Source organism: Stigmatopora argus, chromosome 9 (assembly GCF_051989625.1).
Source record: "Stigmatopora argus isolate UIUO_Sarg chromosome 9, RoL_Sarg_1.0, whole genome shotgun sequence".
In the NCBI taxonomy this organism is placed as follows: Eukaryota; Metazoa; Chordata; class Actinopteri; order Syngnathiformes; family Syngnathidae; genus Stigmatopora; species Stigmatopora argus.
In genome coordinates, this window is record NC_135395.1 from 7,127,465 (window position 1) to 7,148,917 (window position 21,453).

Below are 21,453 nucleotides of genomic sequence, written 5' to 3' on the forward strand. Positions count from 1 at the left end.
CTCTACGGGTTCACCCCCCTCCAACAGCTAGATGGTTTCTTCCTCCCAGACTCCTTTGTACTTTTGGGCAACATGGCGGCGTCCTGTAGGCAAGTAGGGCAACTTATCTCTAAAAACAACAGAGCTTTGTTCACTAACCTAGAATGGGCGTCATTCCAAAGGTAAGATAAGGTTACCTTTATATCCACAAAACTGTTATCCAGATTTATTTATTTTCGTATGTCTTCTCTTATTTACGACTGACATCCTTTGACATGAGGTCATTCTGCACCAGTGGAACTCACTGCAGGCTATCTGTTATTAATTGATTCATTTTCTTTTCCACACACGTTTGTAGAAATTATTTTAAAAACAATATACCAGCTAATTTGACTGTCTCTATAAATTTAATTTTAAACAAGAAACATTTTATCTTTATAGATTACATAGTTGTGTTTAAATTGCGAGTTTGCATATTGATCCCACCCCTCTTTTCCTAGGAATTTTGTTGGGGTTTCAGCTCTCCACCAGCAAGCTGCAGAAGCAAATAAAAGTAAGTAAACAAAATAAATTAAATTACAAGTGATGAACAACCTTTCACATTGTAATGCCAAATGTACCTGCTATTCATTTTCTTACCATGTTGCATATGTTCCAATTAAATTTGTGTTGATTTCGCATGCATGTCATTTAGTTCTTAAACATGCCATCTAAAGATATTTCCTGACATGGCAAAAATACATTCTATTGAAGTTTCCAGTTTTTCACATAAACAAATGTTTTCGTTTGCAGCAGACTCCTCAGAGCCAATAATCATCCCCAGAAAGAAAGAATGGTAACTCTGCTCTTTGGTATAACATCACTCTCATCAATGGCACTATTGATTTCGGGGCATCGTAAATTCTAGCATGCAAGCCTGAATCCTGGAAATATATAATTAAGTAGAAAATAAAATAAAATTCATACATCATTTGAAATAATCACTGCTGTCTTCTTTGATTAAAAAGGAACAAGGAGTCAGTATTGAAGGCTTTGGCTATGACTGTGCGTTCTGTGAGTACCTCTGTTATTCTTTCCCTATTTATATTTGCTAATGTATAGTTGAGTAAGAGAACCACCTCCCACCCTGGTGCCTTTGAGCAAGACAGTGAAATTCTTTAATAAAATAATAGTAGTAATGAAATCTGCTTCAGTGTGCATTCAACATTGTCTTGCTTTAAATGTGGTGGACAAATCATGTTAATAGCTTTGTAAAATAAATGGCAACAAATATGATTGATTTTTTTATTTTTATTTTACAAGGATCCTACAGCATATCCTTACCAATTCCAAGATGATGCTTACCTCTCTCCAAGGACCTCTGCTGAGTTTGTGAGAATCATTTGATTTGATAAAACAACATGAACAATGCAAAATTTTAACTCAGAAATCCAATGAATTTTACAACATTTGTGTATTTGTGTATGGCCTCTAATTTCCCACGGCCTTTCTCTTTGCAGAAATTGTACTCTCTCTCACAAGAGTCAGGAAGATCTGCAGCTAAATATTTTGTCAACACTTATCCAAAGTTCTTCACCAAAGATTTTGCTGAACCACATATACCCGTAAGAAAACAACAGTACAGTATATATTGACTAAGGAATAGTAGAACAATGTGAACATACAGTATCTCATAAAAATGAGCACACCCTTATTTCTGCATTTTTTTAATTAGTATATCTTATCATAAGACGACACTGAACAAACGATACTTTGACGCAATGTAAAGTAGTCACTGTAGGGTTGGGATAATAACAGAAATTTACCGTATTCGAGTGTAATGTGCACCCGTGTATAACGTGCACCCAAAATTTGTGACAAAATTGGTATAAATTTATTTTTTTCACTTTTTCTCCGCTCACACCAAGGATTTTACCGGTACTGGTAACTGGTAAAGTCTGAAAACACGTCCCCATGACAAAATATTTATTTTTTCTAAGTGTGAGCACTGGCCAATGTCGGCGGGGCAAGCCGCAAAGCCTATCCGAGGATAGCGGTCCCTGGGCAGACTCGAGTGGGCAGCTGCCCCGCTAACGTTTCTCTGGAGCAACATTTTGTATTTTTTTAATCTTACTTTCCTCTATAAACTTGCTGAAGACTATTTGGAGAGGGCTGGCTTTTGGTAGAACGGGCTCTCACGCGCCATCTGGCGAACAAAGACAGGTTTTACGTCTCCGTTTATAACGGCCGCGGCGGGGAATTTTTCATCAGGATTTGGTCATTCAGTGAAGACCTCCTGTATAACGCACACTCGAACTTTGCTTCAGTTTTTTTGGTACAACATTTTGCGCGTTATACTCGAATAAATACTGTATTGTATTTTCAAAATAACTCCAACTTCCACCAGCTCCAGCAGTAATCTTTGAACTCCATGCCTAAAGGGTCATAGCAGTGTAGGACAATAATCATGGCCACACAAAATAATGAAATTGTGGACCTGATTTAGAGATTGCCACTAGGGTTGTACTCACTTTTGTTGGCAGCATTTAACATTAATTGCTGTGTGTGAATTATTTTAGAAGTTACAATAAATTTGTTATTATCAAAGCTCTACAGTGACTACATTGTATTCAAGTGTCACTTGTTTGGTGTTGTCCCATGAAAAAATATTGCTGAAACCAAGGGGTGTGCTCATTTTTGGGGGATACTGTATCTACGTTCAAGAAGTGTAAATGAAGATGGACCTGTGTGTACTTGTGTAGTGCTTAATGCCAGATACAGTAACACTGCGCCTTGAAGAAATGAGCGAAGAGGCATTGAAGGAAAGGATCAGCTTGAGGAAAGTCAAACTTGCTGTTGACATGTATGATCAACTGTTACAAGCTGGTGAGAAGACTTTACAAACAAAAATACCTTCACCAAGACTACATCTGGTTCATATTATTGTTTGTAGGTGCAAGTTTATGGCATCAACACTTCTCTTTCAGGGCTATCTGTGTCTATGGAGACAACTCATGACCTTTTAGACTTGATTTGTCTCTATTGTGACCGAGACCCTGTCCAGGAGGATGCGATGCAGACAGAGGATGCGATGCAGACAGAGGATGCTATGGTGAGTCATTGTAAATTCAGTCCTATATCTATATATATATTAAAAGGAAATTGTGTGGGGAACAATAATCATGATAAATGATCTAATCTCTACCTTCTTGCTAAATGGATGCTATCACAATGAAATGTTACGACTTAAAAATGTACCATTTTGACCTGTTGTTCGCTTTATTTTCAGGAGGAACCTGTATGGGAGGTGAGGAAGAGAAAAGGGAAATTTCGTCGGGCCTCAGAGTTGCTAAAGCTCACCTGGAGAGAAAATAACAACGCAGAAAGGATATTTAACCTGTTGCCAGAGAAAGATACTCAATGTTACTCTGCTCTCATAAGGGGCATGGTGAAGGTAGGCCAACCAAACCATTATGACAGCTATCAAAATAACATTATGTAATTTAACTGTTGTGCTATGTCAACATTGGGTTGGTTCAAAATTCTGAAGTGAAGGTGCACCCACCAAACAATCAGTTGGCCAATTTTCGATCCCCCAAAATATATGAACATTGTCATACATTTTGGTGGTTTGGATATCATAACTGGCAAATTGTCATAATGTACTTAATTGATGTACTTTAAAAAATGCTTTTTGGTCAGATTCTCAAAATGTTTACTGTATGTATTTAGCATGGAGCCTATGCCAAGGCCTTCAGTGTGTACACAGACCTGCTTAACAACAGACTGACAGGTAAGTGGACCAAGGAGTTATATAAAAATACATAAATAATGGACAAAATAATTGGAACAGTAGACACACATTGTTGCTCTTTATTTATATGTAAGGGGGAACTCTGCTTCCATGAAACAAATGCAATAAAATTAGTTGGGAACTAATATTCTTACACAGCCACTGATCAATGAATTATCTCATTCAAAGGCATATAGCGATGCTTTTGTTTTGTATAGTTGATGTCACATTCTGCCATATGCAAAGTAAGTGGTAGCACTCTTGCATTAAAACAATTAGGATTATAAAGTCTCCATCTCTAAATTCAAGATGGTAGCGTGATTGCTAGAATATTTGTCTTAAAAGAGATATTTTAGAAACATTTTTGGGTAAGCAATACTTTGCATACTGAAGCAATTTGTTGCCTCCAAACAGCCACCAACCTCGCACTCTGTTCACAGGTGATATCCACATTTTCAACTCATTGATCATAGCTGCTCCAGATGTCAGGGACAAATACGCTGAGAGATGTGACCTCATCACTGTAAGGCCTCAGACAACCTGTAATCTTTCAAGCACATAAAATGATTGGTCTTCTTCTGAAATGGACAGTTAATGTTGTATTGGTTCATTTATTTTTGAATTGAACTATTACATGTATTATGAGTTCCATTAAAGATAATCATTATGGAGTATGTTCGTGATCATCTCAAGCATATTGTAACCCCGTTATTTTGTGTTTGTAGACGATTTTAACACAGATGAGTCAACAAAAAATCCAGCCCAATCTACATACCTTTAACAGCGTTCTCAAAGCCTTGAGACAATGTGGTTCTGTGGCTAAATCGATAGCATTGCAGACTGTAAGTGAGATGACAACTTTGAGGATAGGTAATTTTGAAAACACCCTTCTTTTCTTTGTTTTTAATCCTTTGTCGAACATGAAATTTAATTTGTAATTGTTGTTCAGCTCCAAGTCTGGCTACTTTTCACCATATCCTGGGTATATTTTACAAATCTGGTGAGCAGTTATTTTTACATATACTATAAAAGATTGAGAGATTGCTTATTTCATATTAGTTAAAATGACAGTGTTTCATAACATTATCAATGTTTTGTCATTCAGCATCAATTAGACAAGGTGATGCTGACATTTTACAGGAGATTATATCAGAAGTGGCAGGGAAAAGCTTCACCTGCCAGGATCCAGATGACGGTACGTAGTGTGCTTACCTGTGTAATCCAAAAATAATCAAAAAAAAAGAAATAAACTACTGTTTTATACTATGTGGATGTATGAAGTAAACCGTGTTTTTTCCTCAATCAGTGCTATTCTTCACCAGTGCCATGAGAGTTGTAAGTCATTTTTATTCATTCATTTCCTAGACCGCTTTATCCTCACTAGGGTCGCAGCCGATCGCAGGGTACGAGGAGATGGACAACCATGCACACTCACACCCATACCTAGGGGCAATTTAGAGTGTCCAATCAGCCTACCATGCATATTTTTGGAATGTGGGATGAAACCGGAGTACCCGGAGAAGACCCACACAGGCCCAGGGAGAACATGCAAACTCCACACAGGTGGACTGACCTGGATTTGAACCTTACAGCTTTGAGGCCGACGCACTAACCACTCAAGCCGTCGGGCCGCTAAGTCATTTTTATTTTTTGTTTCTTAACATGGTTATTTCATTCTTAATGTATTTATTTCGGGTACCCTGATGGACGAGTGGTTAGTGCTTCGCCCTAGTGCACAGGTCATGCATCATTTTGTGTGGCCTGGGAAAGTAAATCATGAGTGCCGACTTTCTGTTTTAGGATCAAATTAAAATGAAGAGTATAGATGTATATTAAATTTCCTGATTTTTTCCCTTTTAAATGAATAATTGTAATTTTTTAATCAATTTTTTTCTGTGTTTTTAGTTCAAAAATCATTTTGTAAAATCTAAAAATATATATAAAAAAGCTAAGATAAACTGTTTTAGATCTATAAAAAAACTGAATATTCAGGGCTATTAATCCAGTTCTTTTAATCCATTTGTAAAAAAATATATCTAAATATTATATCTAAAATGGTCCGGCCCACATGAAATCAAGTTGACGTTAAAGCGGCCTGCGAACCAACCCGAGTCTGACACCCATGCCCTAGTGGTTGGCGCACTGGCCTCACAGTTATGAGATCGAGGGTTCAATCCCAGGTTCGGGCATTCTTGTGTGGAGTTTGGATGCTCTGTTGGGCTTGCGTGGGTTTTCGCCGGGTACTCCCGTTTCCTCCCACATCCCAAAAACATGCAAGGTAGGCTAGTTGAAGACTCTAAATTGCCCCTAGGTATGAGTTTAAGTGTGAATGGTTGTCAGTGTCCTTGTGCTCTACAATTGGCTAGCCACCAATTCAGAGTGTCCCCTGCCGGCGATCCTTGTGAGGATAATAGGTACAGAAAATAAATGAATTTATTTATTTTTGATTTCCCCATGTTTGTACTGCAGTGTGTGGATTTTAAAGATCTGGAACTTGGGTATAAAGTCCATAGTCTTGTCGAGGTGGGGGAAAACTGGAGGCTTCTGGGTGATTCCTACCAGAGGAATGCTTACTAGTGAGTATGCATTCATATTTTGTCTGCAAAGAATCATCACACAGCCTAAATAATTAAGTAGACTCCCCTTTTCCCTTTCTAGTGGTCGCTTTTTCAACCTTTTATGCATGATGGAAAACATCGACGTGGTGCTAAAGTGGTTTAAAGAGCTTGTTCCCTCGGTCAGTGCATCTTCATTTTTGTATAGATTACAAGTAATGTGTGTAAATCAAAACATTTTATTTAAACAAACCTTTCCCAGCTCTCTGCTTTTGCAATGAATTGCATTGTTTTTGTTAGAACTGTGCCTTTATGTGAGATTCTGTTAAAATACGGTTTATAAAAAGTCCTGTCAATGAAATATTTATATTTTCATGTATTATTAAAAAAATGCAAAAGCATACTGGGTTGCCACTGTGCTTCTCTCTCACCATGTTTACTGTGTTAAATTCTGCTCGGAAAATGAAAGTAGTAATGTTAACTGCCTTGAAAATACTGACCATTTTTTCATTTGTTTTAACTTTGCAGTTGTATTACCCAAACTCTCATTCACTGAGAGACCTCCTGCAGGCTCTGGACACAGACAGTCGCTTGGACATGCTGCCAACTATATGGAAAGGTCGCTGAGAGATGATAATTGTGACCTGATGCACTAATTCGGACAAAATGTTTTAGTTGTTGTGCTTCAAAACAAATTTATGAACCTGACACCACCTTTTCTATGGTCACTATCTCTCCCTCAGATATAAAGTCTCTGGGTCATGATAATAAATTAGAACTGATTGAAGAGCTACTCACCTTGATGGCCAGAGAAAAACACAGCCCTGAGGTCAGTGCATGCACTATCTAGTACAGACGCTCCCCTACTTACGAACATTCGACTTACGAACAACGGTACATACGAACATGTCTGCAAATTGCGTTTATGTCAAAAAATGTTCGTAAGTTCGATTTTGTATTGCGCACCTTTTTCCCCGAGTAGTGCTTCTTTCCGCCGCTAATACCGACGCCTGGCGCTGTGAGCTCAGCTCACCCAGCATCCCCCTTTCTTCTCCCCAGTTTGTTGCAGTGCGTAAGTTGTGTGACGTATCTCCAGTGCGCAAAGAACCGTTTTCATTTTTATCATGAAATATCTCGTGCAGCCATTATTCAATATGGTTGGTGAAAAGCGAAAGGCTTCTAGTGAGGGAGGTGCAAGGAAGAAGCAAACCATTTCATTTGAAACGAGTGGCAATAATAACGAAGCTTGATGCGCGTGAGAGTGGTGAGCGTTGCACGGGCATACAACTTGAATCGTTCGACCGTCAGTACCATTTATAAACAGAAAGATCGAGCAGCAGGACCCAAATATTGAACGTTGCACAAAGTTTGCAAATCAATTGAATGATGCCATACAGTGCTACCGCATCATTTATGATGAAAAAAAGAAGAAAACTGTGCAATCGTCGTTAGATCGCTTCTTTCGGCCAGTTTCTAATACATAAATCTCTCTCTCTCTCTCTCTCTCTCTCTCTCTCTCTCTCTCTCTCTACAGTACTGTACATATTCTCTCCATTTTATTAAATGTTTTTTTCAGTACAAACCAATGCGTGTTACTTATACAAGCCTTAAACATACAAATGCACTTATATAAACCTTCAATATACTTATATAGGCCTTAAACATAAATTACAATACAAAATATAGCACTGAATCAACTTACAAACAAATTCAACTTATGAACAATCGCTCGGAACCTAACTCGTTCGTAAGTAGGGGAGCGTCTGTATAGACATGTTTCCAATTTTACCCTGTCCCTTAATTATTCTTAATTTCTCAACCATGCTTGTGCTTTAAGGTCCAAGAGTCTTTTGCTACATGTGCTTTGGAAGTAAAGAAGGCCTTTGATACAAACAGAACTAAGATCAGTCTAGAATGGAACACTGGAACACTTTCACATATCACTTCACTTCTGTTGCGAGCCAACAAGATCCAAGAGGCATGGTGAGATATACAGTAGCGTTTCATTCAAATATATTATGACCCTTAAATCATGTTTTTTGCCATCAAAGTTGAAAAAAATGTTATTAAAAGCTAGCCAGGTAGTTTTAATAGTTTTTTTCCTTTGTGAATAATGTCACAATTTATAGAAACTCATTTGCTACCATTGACAGTGATAGAGATCCAATTCATTCTGACTGGGAGGGGCTGTTACACTCCCCAGTCAAAAGGGATTGGATGTCTATTGCTGTCAATGGCAGTGAAATATGATTATTCAATGCCAGTCTTCCTCTTCAGAGGAAAGTATAAAAACCTAAGTGACCAAATGCTTTTGTTTTCTCCGCAGGAAAATGCTAGAGCTTTTCAGAGAAAAGAACAGAGTTCCTTCGTAAGTGATGCTTTGGCAAATGATTGCATTGAATCTCTTTAGACTTGGCGGCTGTATATAGTTTTCCTTGGTGCTGTATACAGTAATGCATTTCACGTTTATATCAGATTTTGTTTTTGCAATGTGATTGGACAGTGGTGACCTGTTAGAAGACTTCCTGTCCTTGTGCCGAAGCGAGGGCTGTGCCCAAAAAGCGGTTGAGCTTGTTCAGTTGTCGGCAGCCTTCTGTCTTCAGCGAACGCCGAGTCTGGCCAAAATGACACTTGCTGAATTTCATTTAAGTGAGGAGCAAAGGTGAGGAAGACAGTTCCAGTGTTTTATGACTTGGTCAACAAATCAACACCTTCATATCTAGTGTTTTTGTTAATTGAAAGGGATCAATATTTTAGAATTCATTTTTTAGATCAGTTATTCTGAAATGGAAACCTTTTGATTGTAAAGTGTAATATTACACAAAAAAACGTTTAAATATAGTTTTGACTGCTGTTAAAATGCAGGCGTTCTTGGGAGCAATATGGCCAAAAATTGTTGTTGTTAAATTTTTATCACTATATAAAAATGATCATAATAATAATTTTAGATATAATGGTCCTGGGATCATTAAACATTTCTTATGTAATATGCAATATTTATTGATGTATTTCATTTTGATTTTGAGTCATTTACCTTTAACTATATTTATATCAGTATTAGATTATGTACATGTTCTTGTAACTACAAAATATTAGATATGGCTTGATACAGTTTTATATATTTCTTATTTTGACTCAGTTGTACTTTCAGTAGTTGAATTCATATATAGAAAAATTTAAACACATTTTTTTGCATTCATCAAATTAATAAATTATTTGTCTTCTGTGTAGAACTATTTTGTCTGAGTTGGAGACTGTTCCAGAGCCTGAAGATTGAAGAGAAGGGTCAGTAATCATAATGAAACTATCACAAACAACTGTTAAAAAGGTGGTAACTTCCCAAGTGTTTCCATGACATATCTCTCTCGTGGTGTAGATCAGGGGTGGGCAAACCAGTCCTCGAGGGCTGCTGTGGGTGCAGGATTTTGTTGGAACCAATCCAGCAAAGACACTTTAACCAATGAGATTTCTTCAGAAAGCAAGAAGCACCTGACTGCAATTCACTGATTGCAGTTGTAGGACACCATATTGGTGAAAAAGTGTCCTCTTTATGAGTTGGAATGAAAACCTGCACTCTTTGTGGAATAGTTTGCCCACCCCTGTGTCTAGTTCACTATATATACATTACATACAGTATAAATCATTTGTGGGGAAAAATCCGCTAAAGATGTGTAATTATTTAGATGCGCTAGAGGTCACTGTTTCTCTGCAAATTATTAATTATCTATGTTGTCACATTGTTGTATTTTTAAATGATTTCATTGAATATTACAATTATAGTCCTCTTTATGTGTGTGTGTGCATGTGTTTTTGTTTACAGTGTTAAATTCATCTTGCACGATATAAATATAATGTACAAACAAAGTGTTCATCTGCCGATCACAGACTTCCTGAAAATTGGGACGGACTATTTCCTGCAGAATGTTGAATACATTTTGAGTATGAGAATTAGTTTAAGCACAGTGAAATGCTAAACATTTTGAATCATTCCAGCATCTATTCAGCATAAAGTCACATTAGCAATGATTCACAACCCTAATGCTTTAAAAAGAGTAGTAAAAAATAATATTCAATTCAATTTGAAATTGTTTTCTCAGGCCTGTCAGTTTGTAGATCACAAAAATTGTCAGAAAGTCAGGAAGGTGTGTGCACATCAGCACACAGGTGTGAGTCAAAGCGCTCGATTTAGTCCACCAATCAGGAGTTGTGCTGACAGCACAGCCAAATAAGGGCATGTGTTCTACTCTGGGGGGTTGGCAGTATGGCACTATTTTGATGGGTGTGGTATTATACTCCATAGTGTGGTAAACTGCATATTTTTGGACAAACTGACCCAAAACATATCAACCATCACAGCACTGCTCATTGTTGACTTTTTATTTTAATACATCAAATATGTCTTTTTTGAGATGGCATGTCTTCTCAAACATAACTCAAATATGCTTTGAGAATGAGTACAAAGTTGCTCAGTCAAGATTAGAATGTTACATTGTTAACCACAAACAGATATAATGGGCTTGGAGGAAAGGTAAACACATCCGTGTTCTTGCGAGATTGCAAAGATGACCAGTTTCACCAACATTCCTTTATTCTATACTCATTAGTATAGTACGATGGCGGTTGGACGCTCACAAAAAACACAGGATGTGATGGCACGTCCTCCAGCGCTTTTAATACTTCTCCCTCGTGATGACATTATTCTCTCTATGGTTTGCAGCATTTAAGAGGAAACAAAAGTGAATAAGATGGGCTATTTAAAGTGACTTCCTGAAATTGAAGAAGGAGGGATAGGGAAGATGGCGAAACACAAAGAGAGGGGACTGTAAGAAAAATTTTGGGAGGTAACGCAGTTCGTAGTTGGCCAATGTATTCAATATACACTCATCAGCCGCTTTTTGAGCCACTGAGTTATTCACATCCTGGATGGACAGCTGACAAAATCTGCAGCAACTTCGTGATGCAATCATGTCAACATTGATCAAACTCTCTGTGGAGTATTTCCATTACCTTTCTGAAGGATTAAGACAGTTCTGAATGCTTACTGGTCTTCACATTGAACACCTACTGCGTTGAACATAGATAGTAGCTGTTGACTTTTGCATTTGATGATTTAATCGCATAAAGTCATAAACCTAATGTGTCTTTATTCCTGTAAAGAGCCCAACAATGTGAATGTTTTTCCTCACCATTGCCCATGTTTTTTTTAATTCTTTAGCCCCTCTATCAGTCAATGAATCTGTGTTTATTTGACAAACATTTGAGCCAGCAAAGGCGGAAAGAGCAGTGGCTTGACTTGCTCACTCCACAACCCTGTGGGAAATTGTGTCAACATGGATTCCAATTGTTATTTAATTGAACCGGTAAGAATAAGTATCAAATAAGAACCTCAGATGTGAAATACCGTATTTTCTCGTATATAAGCTGCGTCCGCGTATAAGCCGCACCCTTAAAATTGCCTTAAAATCATTGAATTTTACAATTTCCCCCGTATAAGACGCCCCCTGATTCACAAGTTTCACCTCCATATTCATGGTTTTAGTAGGGATCATAAATGTGGGATTCTGTATGAATCAAAGGGTTGCCCCGTTGACGCGAGTGGTTAGAGCGCCGGCCTCACAGCTCTGGGGTTCTGGGTTCAATTCCAAATTCCAAACTATATGAAACAGCCACAAACCTCTAGACCAGTGGTTTCCAACCACCGGTCCGCGGACCAGGACTGGTCCGGCGAGCCACCTAGTGCCGGTCCGTCAGAGTAAAAAATATTAACGTTTTCAATCTCGCACGTCTGCCTCACAGCTCTGGGGTCCTGGGCTCAAATCCAGGTCATGTCCATCTGTGTGGAGTTTGCATGTTCTCCCTGGGCCTGCGTGGGTTTCCTCCGGGTACTCCGGTTTCCTCCCACATTCCAAAAACATGCTTGGTAGGCTGATTAGACACTCTAAATTGCCCCTAGGTATGGGTGTGAGTGTGAATGGTTGTACGTCTCCTCGTGCCCTACGATCGACTGGCCACCGATTCAGGGTGGGATTGGCTCCAGCACCCCCTGCCACCTTAATGAGGACCCCTGTGAGGCTGACGCGCTAACCACTCAGCCGCCGGGCCGCCAATTTCATGGATGTCAAGTCTAATTTGTGCGCATATAAGCTGTACCCTTGATTCAGTCGTCATTTTTTGAGCGACAAATACGGTGTAAATGCAAGAAAATATGGTAATACCACTCCACTGAGTTTATGGAGAAAGTAACAGAACCCACTGGCAAAGTGTAAGAGAATTTTACACATTGCAAAGAGATCAAACAATTGCGACAAAACACTTGTGTAGCCTTAAGAAAATGATCTCATTAGAATTAATGGGAACGTGCTGCTCTGGAGCGTAACGTACACTGTAAAGGTCATGTGTTACCAGATTTACGAATAGATCATTTTAAAAAGACAGACAGATGAAGCGAAACAGTTGCTCGAATGCCATCTGTTCATTTTCTCATTGGATCTATCCTGCATTGGGATTGCACTGAATTGGAGGCATGTGGATTGGTCACTGATCAATCGAAATGCACATAGTAGAACAACCATTTAAGTTTAAACAAATACATGGGAAAAACAAAGCTATTTGTTCGTGGGAAAACAAATTCCCCAGGCTGTTTAGTGCCATCTTTCTGATCAGCAAGAATATGGCCATTTCAAAATGTTATTGTGGTAGTTTGCCACAGACGAGGAATTTACCTCAGCAAGATTCAGCACATCACTGTGGGGTGAGATGAACGGTGTATGTGTGTGTTTGTGTGTGTGGGGGGGTATTGAAAACACCAAGGAGGTGATTCTCAGAAAGGTATGAGGAGAGCAAGGTTGAGGAATTCATGCATGTAGAGACTGGTAGAAGCAGCAGGAAACTTTGCAAAACCCCATTACAGTCAGATTTTTTTTACAGTTAGAGCCATTCTGCAAAATGTGTCAATCGGACATTGCTTTAGAAGTGCTACACTTAGTACAAAAAATATGTGTATATATATATATATATATATATATATATATATATATATATATATATATATATATATATATATATATATATGGTCAAAAGTCAGGATTCTGGAAGAAGTAAAATGATCCTGTGTCAAAGTGGTGGCCCGGGGGCCAAATCTGGCCCGCCGCATCATTTTGTGTGGCCCGGGAAAGTAAATCATGAGTGCCGACTCTGTTTTAGGATCAAATTAAAATGAAGAGTATAGATGTATATTACATTTCCTGATTTTCCCCCTTTTAAATCAATAATTGTAATTTTTTAATCCATTTTTTCTGTGTTTTTAGTTCAAAAATCATTTTGTAAAATCTAAAAATAAATAAAAAAGCTAAAATGAAAATTGTTTTAAATCTATAAAAAAACTGAATATTCAGGGCTTTTAATCCAATTCTTGTAAGCCATTTATAAAAAAAATTTTATTATATCTAAAATTGTCCGGCCCACGTGAAATCGAGTTGACGTTAAAGCGGCCCGCGAACCAACCCGAGTCTGACACCCTTGATATAGAGTATAAATATCAGACTGCACAAATGAAAAACAATGAAAAGAAAAATATTCAGTTAAATTTGCTTAAAATTAGGATTTTGTCCATTTTATAATCAATCGTCTCTAAAGGATTCATCAACTATCAAAATAGATGTTATTTACTAATTGATTAGTTGATTAAGTATGGAATTCCTAGTTGCACTACCATTGATGGAGTCTCACCTCATTTTATGAACTGCTTTATCCTCATTAGGGTCGTGGGGGGATGAGGGAGCCAATCCCAGGTGTCTCCGGGCCACAGGCGGGGGACACCCTGTATCGGTGGCCAGCCAATCGCAGGCACGAGGAGACGGACAACCATGCACACTCACACCCATACCAAGAGGCAATTTAGAGTGTCCAATCAACCTACCATGTATGCTTTTGGAATGTGGGAGGAAACTGGAGTACCCAGAGGAAACCCACGCAGAACATGCAAACTCCACACAGGTGGACCAACCTGGACTTAAACCCATGACCCCAGCGCTGTGAGGCCAGCGCACTAACCACTCGCATTAGCGGGTCGCCCCATTGAAGGAGTTGAACGGCCAAATTATTTTGCCAGCCCCTCCCAGTCAAAATAGATTTTAACAGTGATTATGGTTAATTGCGGCCTGATTAAAAAAAAAACATTGGCTGCCATTGACGCTGCTAGATGTCCAATTCATTTTGACTAGGAGGGGCAAAGGAAAAGTTTGTTCATTTGCCAATCGTTGTCAACGGCAGGCAATCAGTTAAATTGTCACAAACATCATTCTAACATCAGATCATTTCAAGATTGGCATTCAGAGGTTAAAGTAATACTTTTACCAAAAAGTTTATATATTGTAATTATCATATATTATTATTTATTATACAAAAACCTCTCATTTGATCACCACTTTCACGTCTATTCATATTATAACGTTGATTAATTTGCTGCTGAGGAGAGGAAGAGGGTGTGGCTGGAATTGGCGGAAAGGGTGGGGCTTAGCGATATTTGGGCGGGGTTACTTTTCCTGCTGGGCGGGGTCGAGAGATGAAAACGGGGAGCTTTCCTAAAGCACTGACAAGTATTTTCATCTCAGAGGAATTTTTCTTGAGTCACTTTGGCCGATTCAGGTAAGACATTTATTTTATTATAACACACCTTTAGCGTGACACTTTATAGCACAGGTGCAAATGCATCATTGGTTATCCATTTTTCCCCCCAATGTGTTTAATGAAATCATTTTGCACGTGGTGTCTTCCTGACATTCTAATCATTTGTCATTCACATGCACATGTGAAAAGAAGGAATGAAACCACATTAAAAAACATTAACAGGAAAATGTATGTGTGCTTTGCAATGACACATGCAGATAAATCGCCGTGTCATCGTCACCGTTTGTTCGTGGATGTGTTTATCGTAGTGAAATCGATTATTTTTTTTAAAAGTCGTGTAGTATAGGAGATTTCTTTTGGGTTGAGTTAGTCATGTTCATATTATTAATTTGACTGCGACATTGTTTTTAGGAAAGGAGTCTTCAATTCATCAGTAATTTATATTATTTTATATCTTATGAGGCTCATGCAAAGATAAATGGCATCCCATAAAAAATGAAAAATAATGAGCATTTAAAAAGGAAATCCACTTTCAGGTTCCCTCACTGGCACAGTGCCATCTGGTGGTAATAAAAGTACATACAAGCACTTATTGTATTCGATTAATTCGTGTTAATACTGCACAATTTTAAACATTTGACTTGACGAATGCATCCATGCTCATTAAGAATGTAGTGTAAAAACTATATGGTGCTATCGTGTTGTTTTTCTCCAATGTGAGTTTATAACATCCAAAAGCTATATTGCTCTGCAATGGCCTCCTTTTTCAGGTGTCACCATGTCACAAGAAATAAGCACTGAGGAAATGGAGGAGATCAGAGAGAGCTTCCAAAAACTAGGTGAGTAAATGTGATTTTGTTCTTTGTATTTAGGACCTCTCAGTCAGCTATGCTTGAATTTGGGTCAGCGGGAATTACAGTAAATGTTCAATGATGGCGAGTGGCGGTCACCTAGGATGGGTGGAGACTATTATCTGACATAAGACCAAAAAAGCATTTTTTTGTCCCCCCTTTCTATGTCTTTCTTCATCCATTCTGTGCAGATGTGGACAGCAATGGGTACATCTGTGCTTCTGAACTTGGTGATCTCTTCCGTGATCTCAATTGTCCCGTGCCCGGCTACAGGGTTCGTGAAATCATACACAAACTTGACCGGGATAAAGACAGCCACATCAGTCTTGAAGAGTTCACTGCTGTAGGTAACTCTAACTAACCAACAACAACAAAAAAACAGTTGACTTGATTATAATTTCAGCAATTTATTTATTTATCTATTTATTTACTTTTTATTAATTTTGATTAATCTTTTATTTGTTTGTTTATTTTTTATTTATTTGTTCATTTGTTTGTTTATTTATTAATTAACTTTTTTTACCTATTTATTTATGTCTAAAATGTCTTTTCCTGTGTCTGTATTCTCACCCTCTTGCTACGGTGACAATGAAATTTCCCAAATATATGGGATGAATAAAGTTATCTAATCTAATACAGCACACAACTCTTTAGAACCTTATTATATTGTTGAATTGTCTTACAAATATTGTATTTATTCTCATTGGGCATATCTCTAAAATGATAAGGAAAAGTCACTAATCTCAGTTTTAGTTATTTTTGTGGGCTTGTTTAGGTTTTTAGGGACTTGAAAGATGACCGTATCGCCCAAGGATTCAGAAAAGCTCTCAACAAGAAGGAAGGCATTGTTGCCATTGGGGGTACCAGTGAAATCTCAAGTGAAGGAACGCAACACTCAATCTCTGGTAAGAATAGCCATATAACCCACAAGTCTCTTGTGGGAACCCCTTTTAATACCGATATCTGAAAATGGGTCTATGGGTGTGACACGTGGCCATACTGTCTTCCAGAACAGGAGCGCTATGCCTTTGCCAACTTCATTAACTCCGTTTTGGAAAATGATCCAGACTGTAAACACGTGCTGCCCATCAACCCAGACACTGGAGCTCTTTTCAAAGCACTTGCAGATGGCATTGTACTATGGTAAAATGATAGAATTTGAACTTTATAGTAATAAATCAATGCATACTAGTGATCTTTTTTTTTTCAATGTGGAAGCCAAAATTAGGGCTCAATTTGAAGGCCTCTATTTATTACATTGATCTCAATTTCTTTTTCTGCAGCAAACTCATTAATCAATCGGTTCCCGAGACTATTGATGAGCGAACAATTAACACAAAGAAACTCACTGCATTCACTACACAGGTAGAATGTTACGTTTATATTAGTCTTAATGCACCATTGTACAAATTCTAACAATCGATTACTGCTTTCCAGGAAAATCTCAATTTGGCTCTGAACTCGGCCTCGGCTATTGGCTGCCAAGTTGTCAACATTGGAGCGCAAGATCTAAAAGAGGGCAAACCTCATCTAGTCCTTGGGCTCCTCTGGCAAATCATAAAGATCGGACTTTTTGCAGATATCGAGCTGAGCCGCAATGAAGGTAGTCAGACTATGCCGTGCAGTAATTTCCATAGCAAGATTGTGTCATATCATGCTCTTTGTCCTGCATTTAGCGATCGCGGCGCTTCTAGAAGATGGGGAGAGTTTGGAGGAGTTGATGAAACTCAGCCCAGAGGAGTTGTTGCTGCGCTGGGCCAATTTCCACCTGAGGAAAGTTGGCATAAGCTTGACAAACTTTTCAGGGGATATTAAGGTGAGACAGAATTATAATGGGTGCAAGCGGCTGACTAATGAGTTTTATTTCCTTAATTTGTATTCACAAACGGTGCATTGTCTTTTCATATAAATTTGGAATTCAGTTTTGAGGAAATAAGGTTAGGTCACAAAATTTCGAAAATGAAATTTTCCTCTAGTGCAGTGGTCCCCAACCACCGGTACATGGACCGGTACTGGTCCGCGAACCACCTCATACCGGTCAGTCAGAGAAATAAATATTAGCGTATTCAATCTCGTCCTCCTACTTGAAAGGAGGAAAAGTTGTTATAATAACTTTATCAATAAATCACTCCATAGCTTGATTAAATCTGATGGTCAATTGTGGTAGATCTAATGTTTTGACTTCCTGTCATGACTCCAGAGCATAATGTCATCACCCCCTGTTCAACAGTTGAAGTATTAGGTCTGGAATCTATCGTCACTTAGGTCAATTTCTCTTGAGCTGAGAAAAATATTCTGATATAAAATGTTTCACAAAATTTCAACTACTGTGTGTGCTTAAAAGTTTGTTAATATTTGCAGGATTCCAAGGCTTATTTCCACTTATTGGATCAGATTGCACCAGATGGCAGCAAAGAGGGCGTGGATCGAGTGGAAATTGATATGACTGGAATTTATGTAAGATGATGTGGCAAATGTTTAAGCTAAAAACTTGAATTAATTTATACTCGACTCTCTCCAGAAAACAAACATTATTCTCATGAGTTATTTACTGTTTTCCACACTATAATAGAAGACTTGAATTTTGTGCACCTTATAATCCGATGCTCCAGACATGACCGCGATAATCGAAAATTTCGAAGTAGGGTCACCCCTATTAAAAAAGAAAAAGGAAAAAAAAGTGTGGATTCAGTGGAAGTCACTCTTGCTACTAGGACTCAGTAAAAAAAAAAAAAAAAAATTATTAATAGCAGAAAAAAATTGCAAAGTAGTGAGTTCGTGATAAGTTAAGTCGCGATAATCGAGTTGAAGTATATCACAAGCCCTAACCACTAATACTACTACTCCATCTGTTGGATTATAATACTACTATAGCACTGAATGTATAACACAACCCCCTACTAGCACAGCTCCATCTAGTGGATGTACAACACAAGCCCCTATTACTACTTCTGCTGCTACGTTTTATAATCCGGTGTGCCTTTTTTATATATATGAAACCAATTTTAAGATTGGCTATTCATTTACAGTGCAACTTTTAGTGGGGAAAATATGGAACATAATATTCAACATATTGTGAAACTGAGTCAATTCCTCCATCCAGGAAAAAGATCTTTCCAAGAGAGCTGAGTATATGCTGCAACAAGCAGACAGTCTTGGCTGTCGACAGTTTGTGACAGCTATAGATGTCGTATCTGGAAATGCAAAACTCAACATGGCCTTTGTGGCCACGCTCTTCAACAAGCACCCAGCTCTTACTAAACCAGAGAACCAAGATTGGAATCTTGAAAGTAAGATTTTGTTCCATAACACTGCTTCATGCCCAAATACACTTGCAATCCATCAGGGATTGTTGAAAATCCGAATTGCTCAGACAAATGCCAGACATTTACTACTAATGTTGCATTCTTTGTGTTCATTTTTTTATTTCCAAGGTGAGACCAGAGAGGAGAGAACATTCAGGAATTGGATGAACTCTTTAGGAGTCACTCCACGTGTTAACCACATCTATGGGTTAGTTTCTCTCATTTGAAATGATATGTCATTAAAAAGGCTAGGGTTATTGTCAACACAGATCTTGAATCCCGGGTTTCGGCACCAAAATGTCTGGTCCACGATGACCATTCACAAGGTCGAACACAAGTAAGACGCCAAGACAGATGAGTGAGATTTTGATGCTTCTGCAGAAGGAGAGTCGTCGGAGATTGGAGAACGGAGACAGTCGAGGATTGACCGGAGTCTTGCGCGGAGTAACTGTCCGTTCTCCCTCCGTGCTCTCCTTCTGCAGAAGCGTCAAATTCTCACTCATCTGTCTTGGCGTGCTTGCTTGTGTTTGACCTTGTGAATGGTCATCGTGGACCGGACAGTTATATTTTAAAATTTTATGTTACTGCACTGATATATTGACACTAACACTCGTGTGCATATGGTTTTACACAGCGATCTGCAGGATGCCATGGCCATTCTCCAACTGTATGAAAAAAGTAAAGTAACAGTAGATTGGGACAACAGAGTTAACATGCCTCCATTCAAAGCAATAGGAGGAGGCCATTTAAAAAAGGTCCATTTAAAATTCTATTGTCTTTAATAGTGAGCATGCATTACGGAAAAATGACCTTATATATTGTGTATAATTTTGCGGCAGATAGAAAACTGTAACTATGCTGTGGAGCTGGGAAAGAATGCTGCTGGTTTCTCCCTGGTGGGAATCGCAGGACAGGACCTCAATGACGGAAATTCAAAACTCACCCTTGCGTTAGTGTGGCAGCTGATGAGAAGGTGATTTATATAGTAATTTGATTTCATGACAGCCTATGAGGAACACTTGATGGATTGGAGCCATTAAATAGAATTTTCAAAGGTGAAATTTTATGATCCGATAACTTTTGGTCACTATACAGGTACACGTTAAATCTTCTCGAAGACCTCGGCGATGGAGAAGTGGCAGGAGAGGATTTAATAATTTCGTGGGTGAACAAAACTTTGTCTGAGGCTGGAAAGACTACTTCTATCAAAAGCTTTAAGGTGATCCAGATTTGTTTTTAGAGTTTTATAGGGAACTCATTAATTACTAAGTATTGACTTGTTTATCTTGAAGATTTTAAAGCTATTTTTTTTTGTTCCCAGGACAAGTCACTTGGTACAAGTCTTCCAGTTTTGGACCTAATCGATGCTATTCAACCGGGGAGTGTGAACTTCGAACTGGTGCAAAAAGAGCCGACAGATGACGACAAACTTAAGAATGCCAAGTATAAACCGATCTTGTTTCTGACAGATTTTTTTTTACTGCAACATCAAAGTAAAGCACACAATCTGTTCCATGACAGTGGTTAACATAATACTAATGCGTATTGATGGAGCTTTTACTTTATTTTATTTACAGTTTTACAAGGGCTTTTTGTTCTAGCTGACATTTGAATAATTCAGTCTTTTTGCCAGACTGACTTTAACTTGCTCTGCATCAGGTACGCCATTTCCATGGCAAGGAAGATCGGAGCCAAGGTTTATGCTCTGCCTGAGGACTTGGTGGAGATCAACCCCAAGATGGTGATGACTATCTTTGCCTGCCTTATGGGTAGAGGCATGAAGGAGGTGTGATGGAGAGATGGATACTTTGCCAGATGGACTGCTGTTCATTATGTCGAAGACAAATGGGTGTATGGTGTCATTTGGGCTGTCTTCATATGCAAATATTTTATATAGGGGCAAAAAAGTGAGTTGTTGGAAGCGTGATGACACGTCTCTACATTGGTGTAATTACGGGTCTTTCCAGTGCATGCTGGGCATAGCTGTCATCTGACTGTGCACTGTTTAGAAATAAAAGCGATTTAAAAGACTTTACTGTTGTAGTATACTTGCATTTGTACTTTTGAGTCATTGCACAATTGTGAAAGGTTTTATTTTATAGTTGACCAAGAAAGGCTGAGTTGCAATCAAACAAAACAAAAAGATGAATTATTACAGATTGTGTCTACTTATATTAGAACAGTTTCTAAATCACTTGGATAAGTCATTTGAATCTTCTTCATACTTGGTTAGAAACTATGGAGCTTCAGATAATTGTTTAGGATTGATTCAACTCAATGGAAACCTTGCTGATTTGGAGGGGATTTCTTTCACTCCAATCAATTGAAGCTATAAATTCTTGCAATAAAAAAAGGTTAATCAC

General features: G+C 38.3%; 2 protein-coding genes across 2 annotated transcripts; both read left to right on the forward strand.

The window, feature by feature from the left end:
- The first annotated feature begins 8 nt into the window (after positions 1–8).
- ptcd3 (pentatricopeptide repeat domain 3) lies at positions 9–10,099 on the forward strand. Its single transcript, XM_077608845.1, has 23 exons — positions 9–161; positions 480–532; positions 772–814; positions 987–1,032; positions 1,282–1,350; positions 1,479–1,583; positions 2,721–2,844; positions 2,946–3,070; positions 3,248–3,412; positions 3,691–3,751; positions 4,192–4,274; positions 4,477–4,621; positions 4,701–4,751; positions 4,857–4,946; positions 5,058–5,086; positions 6,221–6,327; positions 6,410–6,488; positions 6,835–6,925; positions 7,050–7,135; positions 8,144–8,289; positions 8,633–8,674; positions 8,810–8,968; positions 9,538–10,099. Exons 1-23 carry the CDS (start codon positions 73–75, stop codon positions 9,581–9,583), a joined length of 2,034 nt encoding a protein of 677 aa, XP_077464971.1. The 5' UTR covers positions 9–72; the 3' UTR covers positions 9,584–10,099.
- Positions 10,100–14,852: 4,753 nt separating this feature from the next.
- Positions 14,853–21,121, forward strand: LOC144082718 (plastin-3-like). Its single transcript, XM_077610038.1, has 16 exons — positions 14,853–14,952; positions 15,705–15,773; positions 15,977–16,128; positions 16,561–16,690; positions 16,796–16,928; positions 17,069–17,150; positions 17,223–17,388; positions 17,462–17,601; positions 18,147–18,242; positions 18,889–19,075; positions 19,220–19,298; positions 19,725–19,845; positions 19,930–20,063; positions 20,186–20,309; positions 20,412–20,533; positions 20,750–21,121. Exons 2-16 carry the CDS (start codon positions 15,713–15,715, stop codon positions 20,880–20,882), a joined length of 1,860 nt encoding a protein of 619 aa, XP_077466164.1. The 5' UTR covers positions 14,853–14,952; positions 15,705–15,712; the 3' UTR covers positions 20,883–21,121.
- Positions 21,122–21,453: the final 332 nt, after the last annotated feature.

What these genes read in the sequence shown, in the direction of transcription:
- ptcd3 (XM_077608845.1), top strand. Translation starts at nt 73, where the DNA reads ATGGCGGCGTCCTGTAGGCAAGTAGGGCAACTTATCTCTAAAAACAAC. An exon ending in CAAGGACCTCTGCTGAGTTT is followed by an intron (nt 1,351 to 1,478) that starts GTGAGAATCATT and finishes TTCTCTTTGCAG; the next exon opens with AAATTGTACTCTCTCTCACA. An exon ending in GAAAAGAACAGAGTTCCTTC is followed by an intron (nt 8,675 to 8,809) that starts GTAAGTGATGCT and finishes GTGATTGGACAG; the next exon opens with TGGTGACCTGTTAGAAGACT.
- LOC144082718 (XM_077610038.1), top strand. Translation starts at nt 15,713, where the DNA reads ATGTCACAAGAAATAAGCACTGAGGAAATGGAGGAGATCAGAGAGAGC. An exon ending in CGAGCTGAGCCGCAATGAAG is followed by an intron (nt 17,389 to 17,461) that starts GTAGTCAGACTA and finishes TCCTGCATTTAG; the next exon opens with CGATCGCGGCGCTTCTAGAA. An exon ending in TTGATATGACTGGAATTTAT is followed by an intron (nt 18,243 to 18,888) that starts GTAAGATGATGT and finishes TCCTCCATCCAG; the next exon opens with GAAAAAGATCTTTCCAAGAG.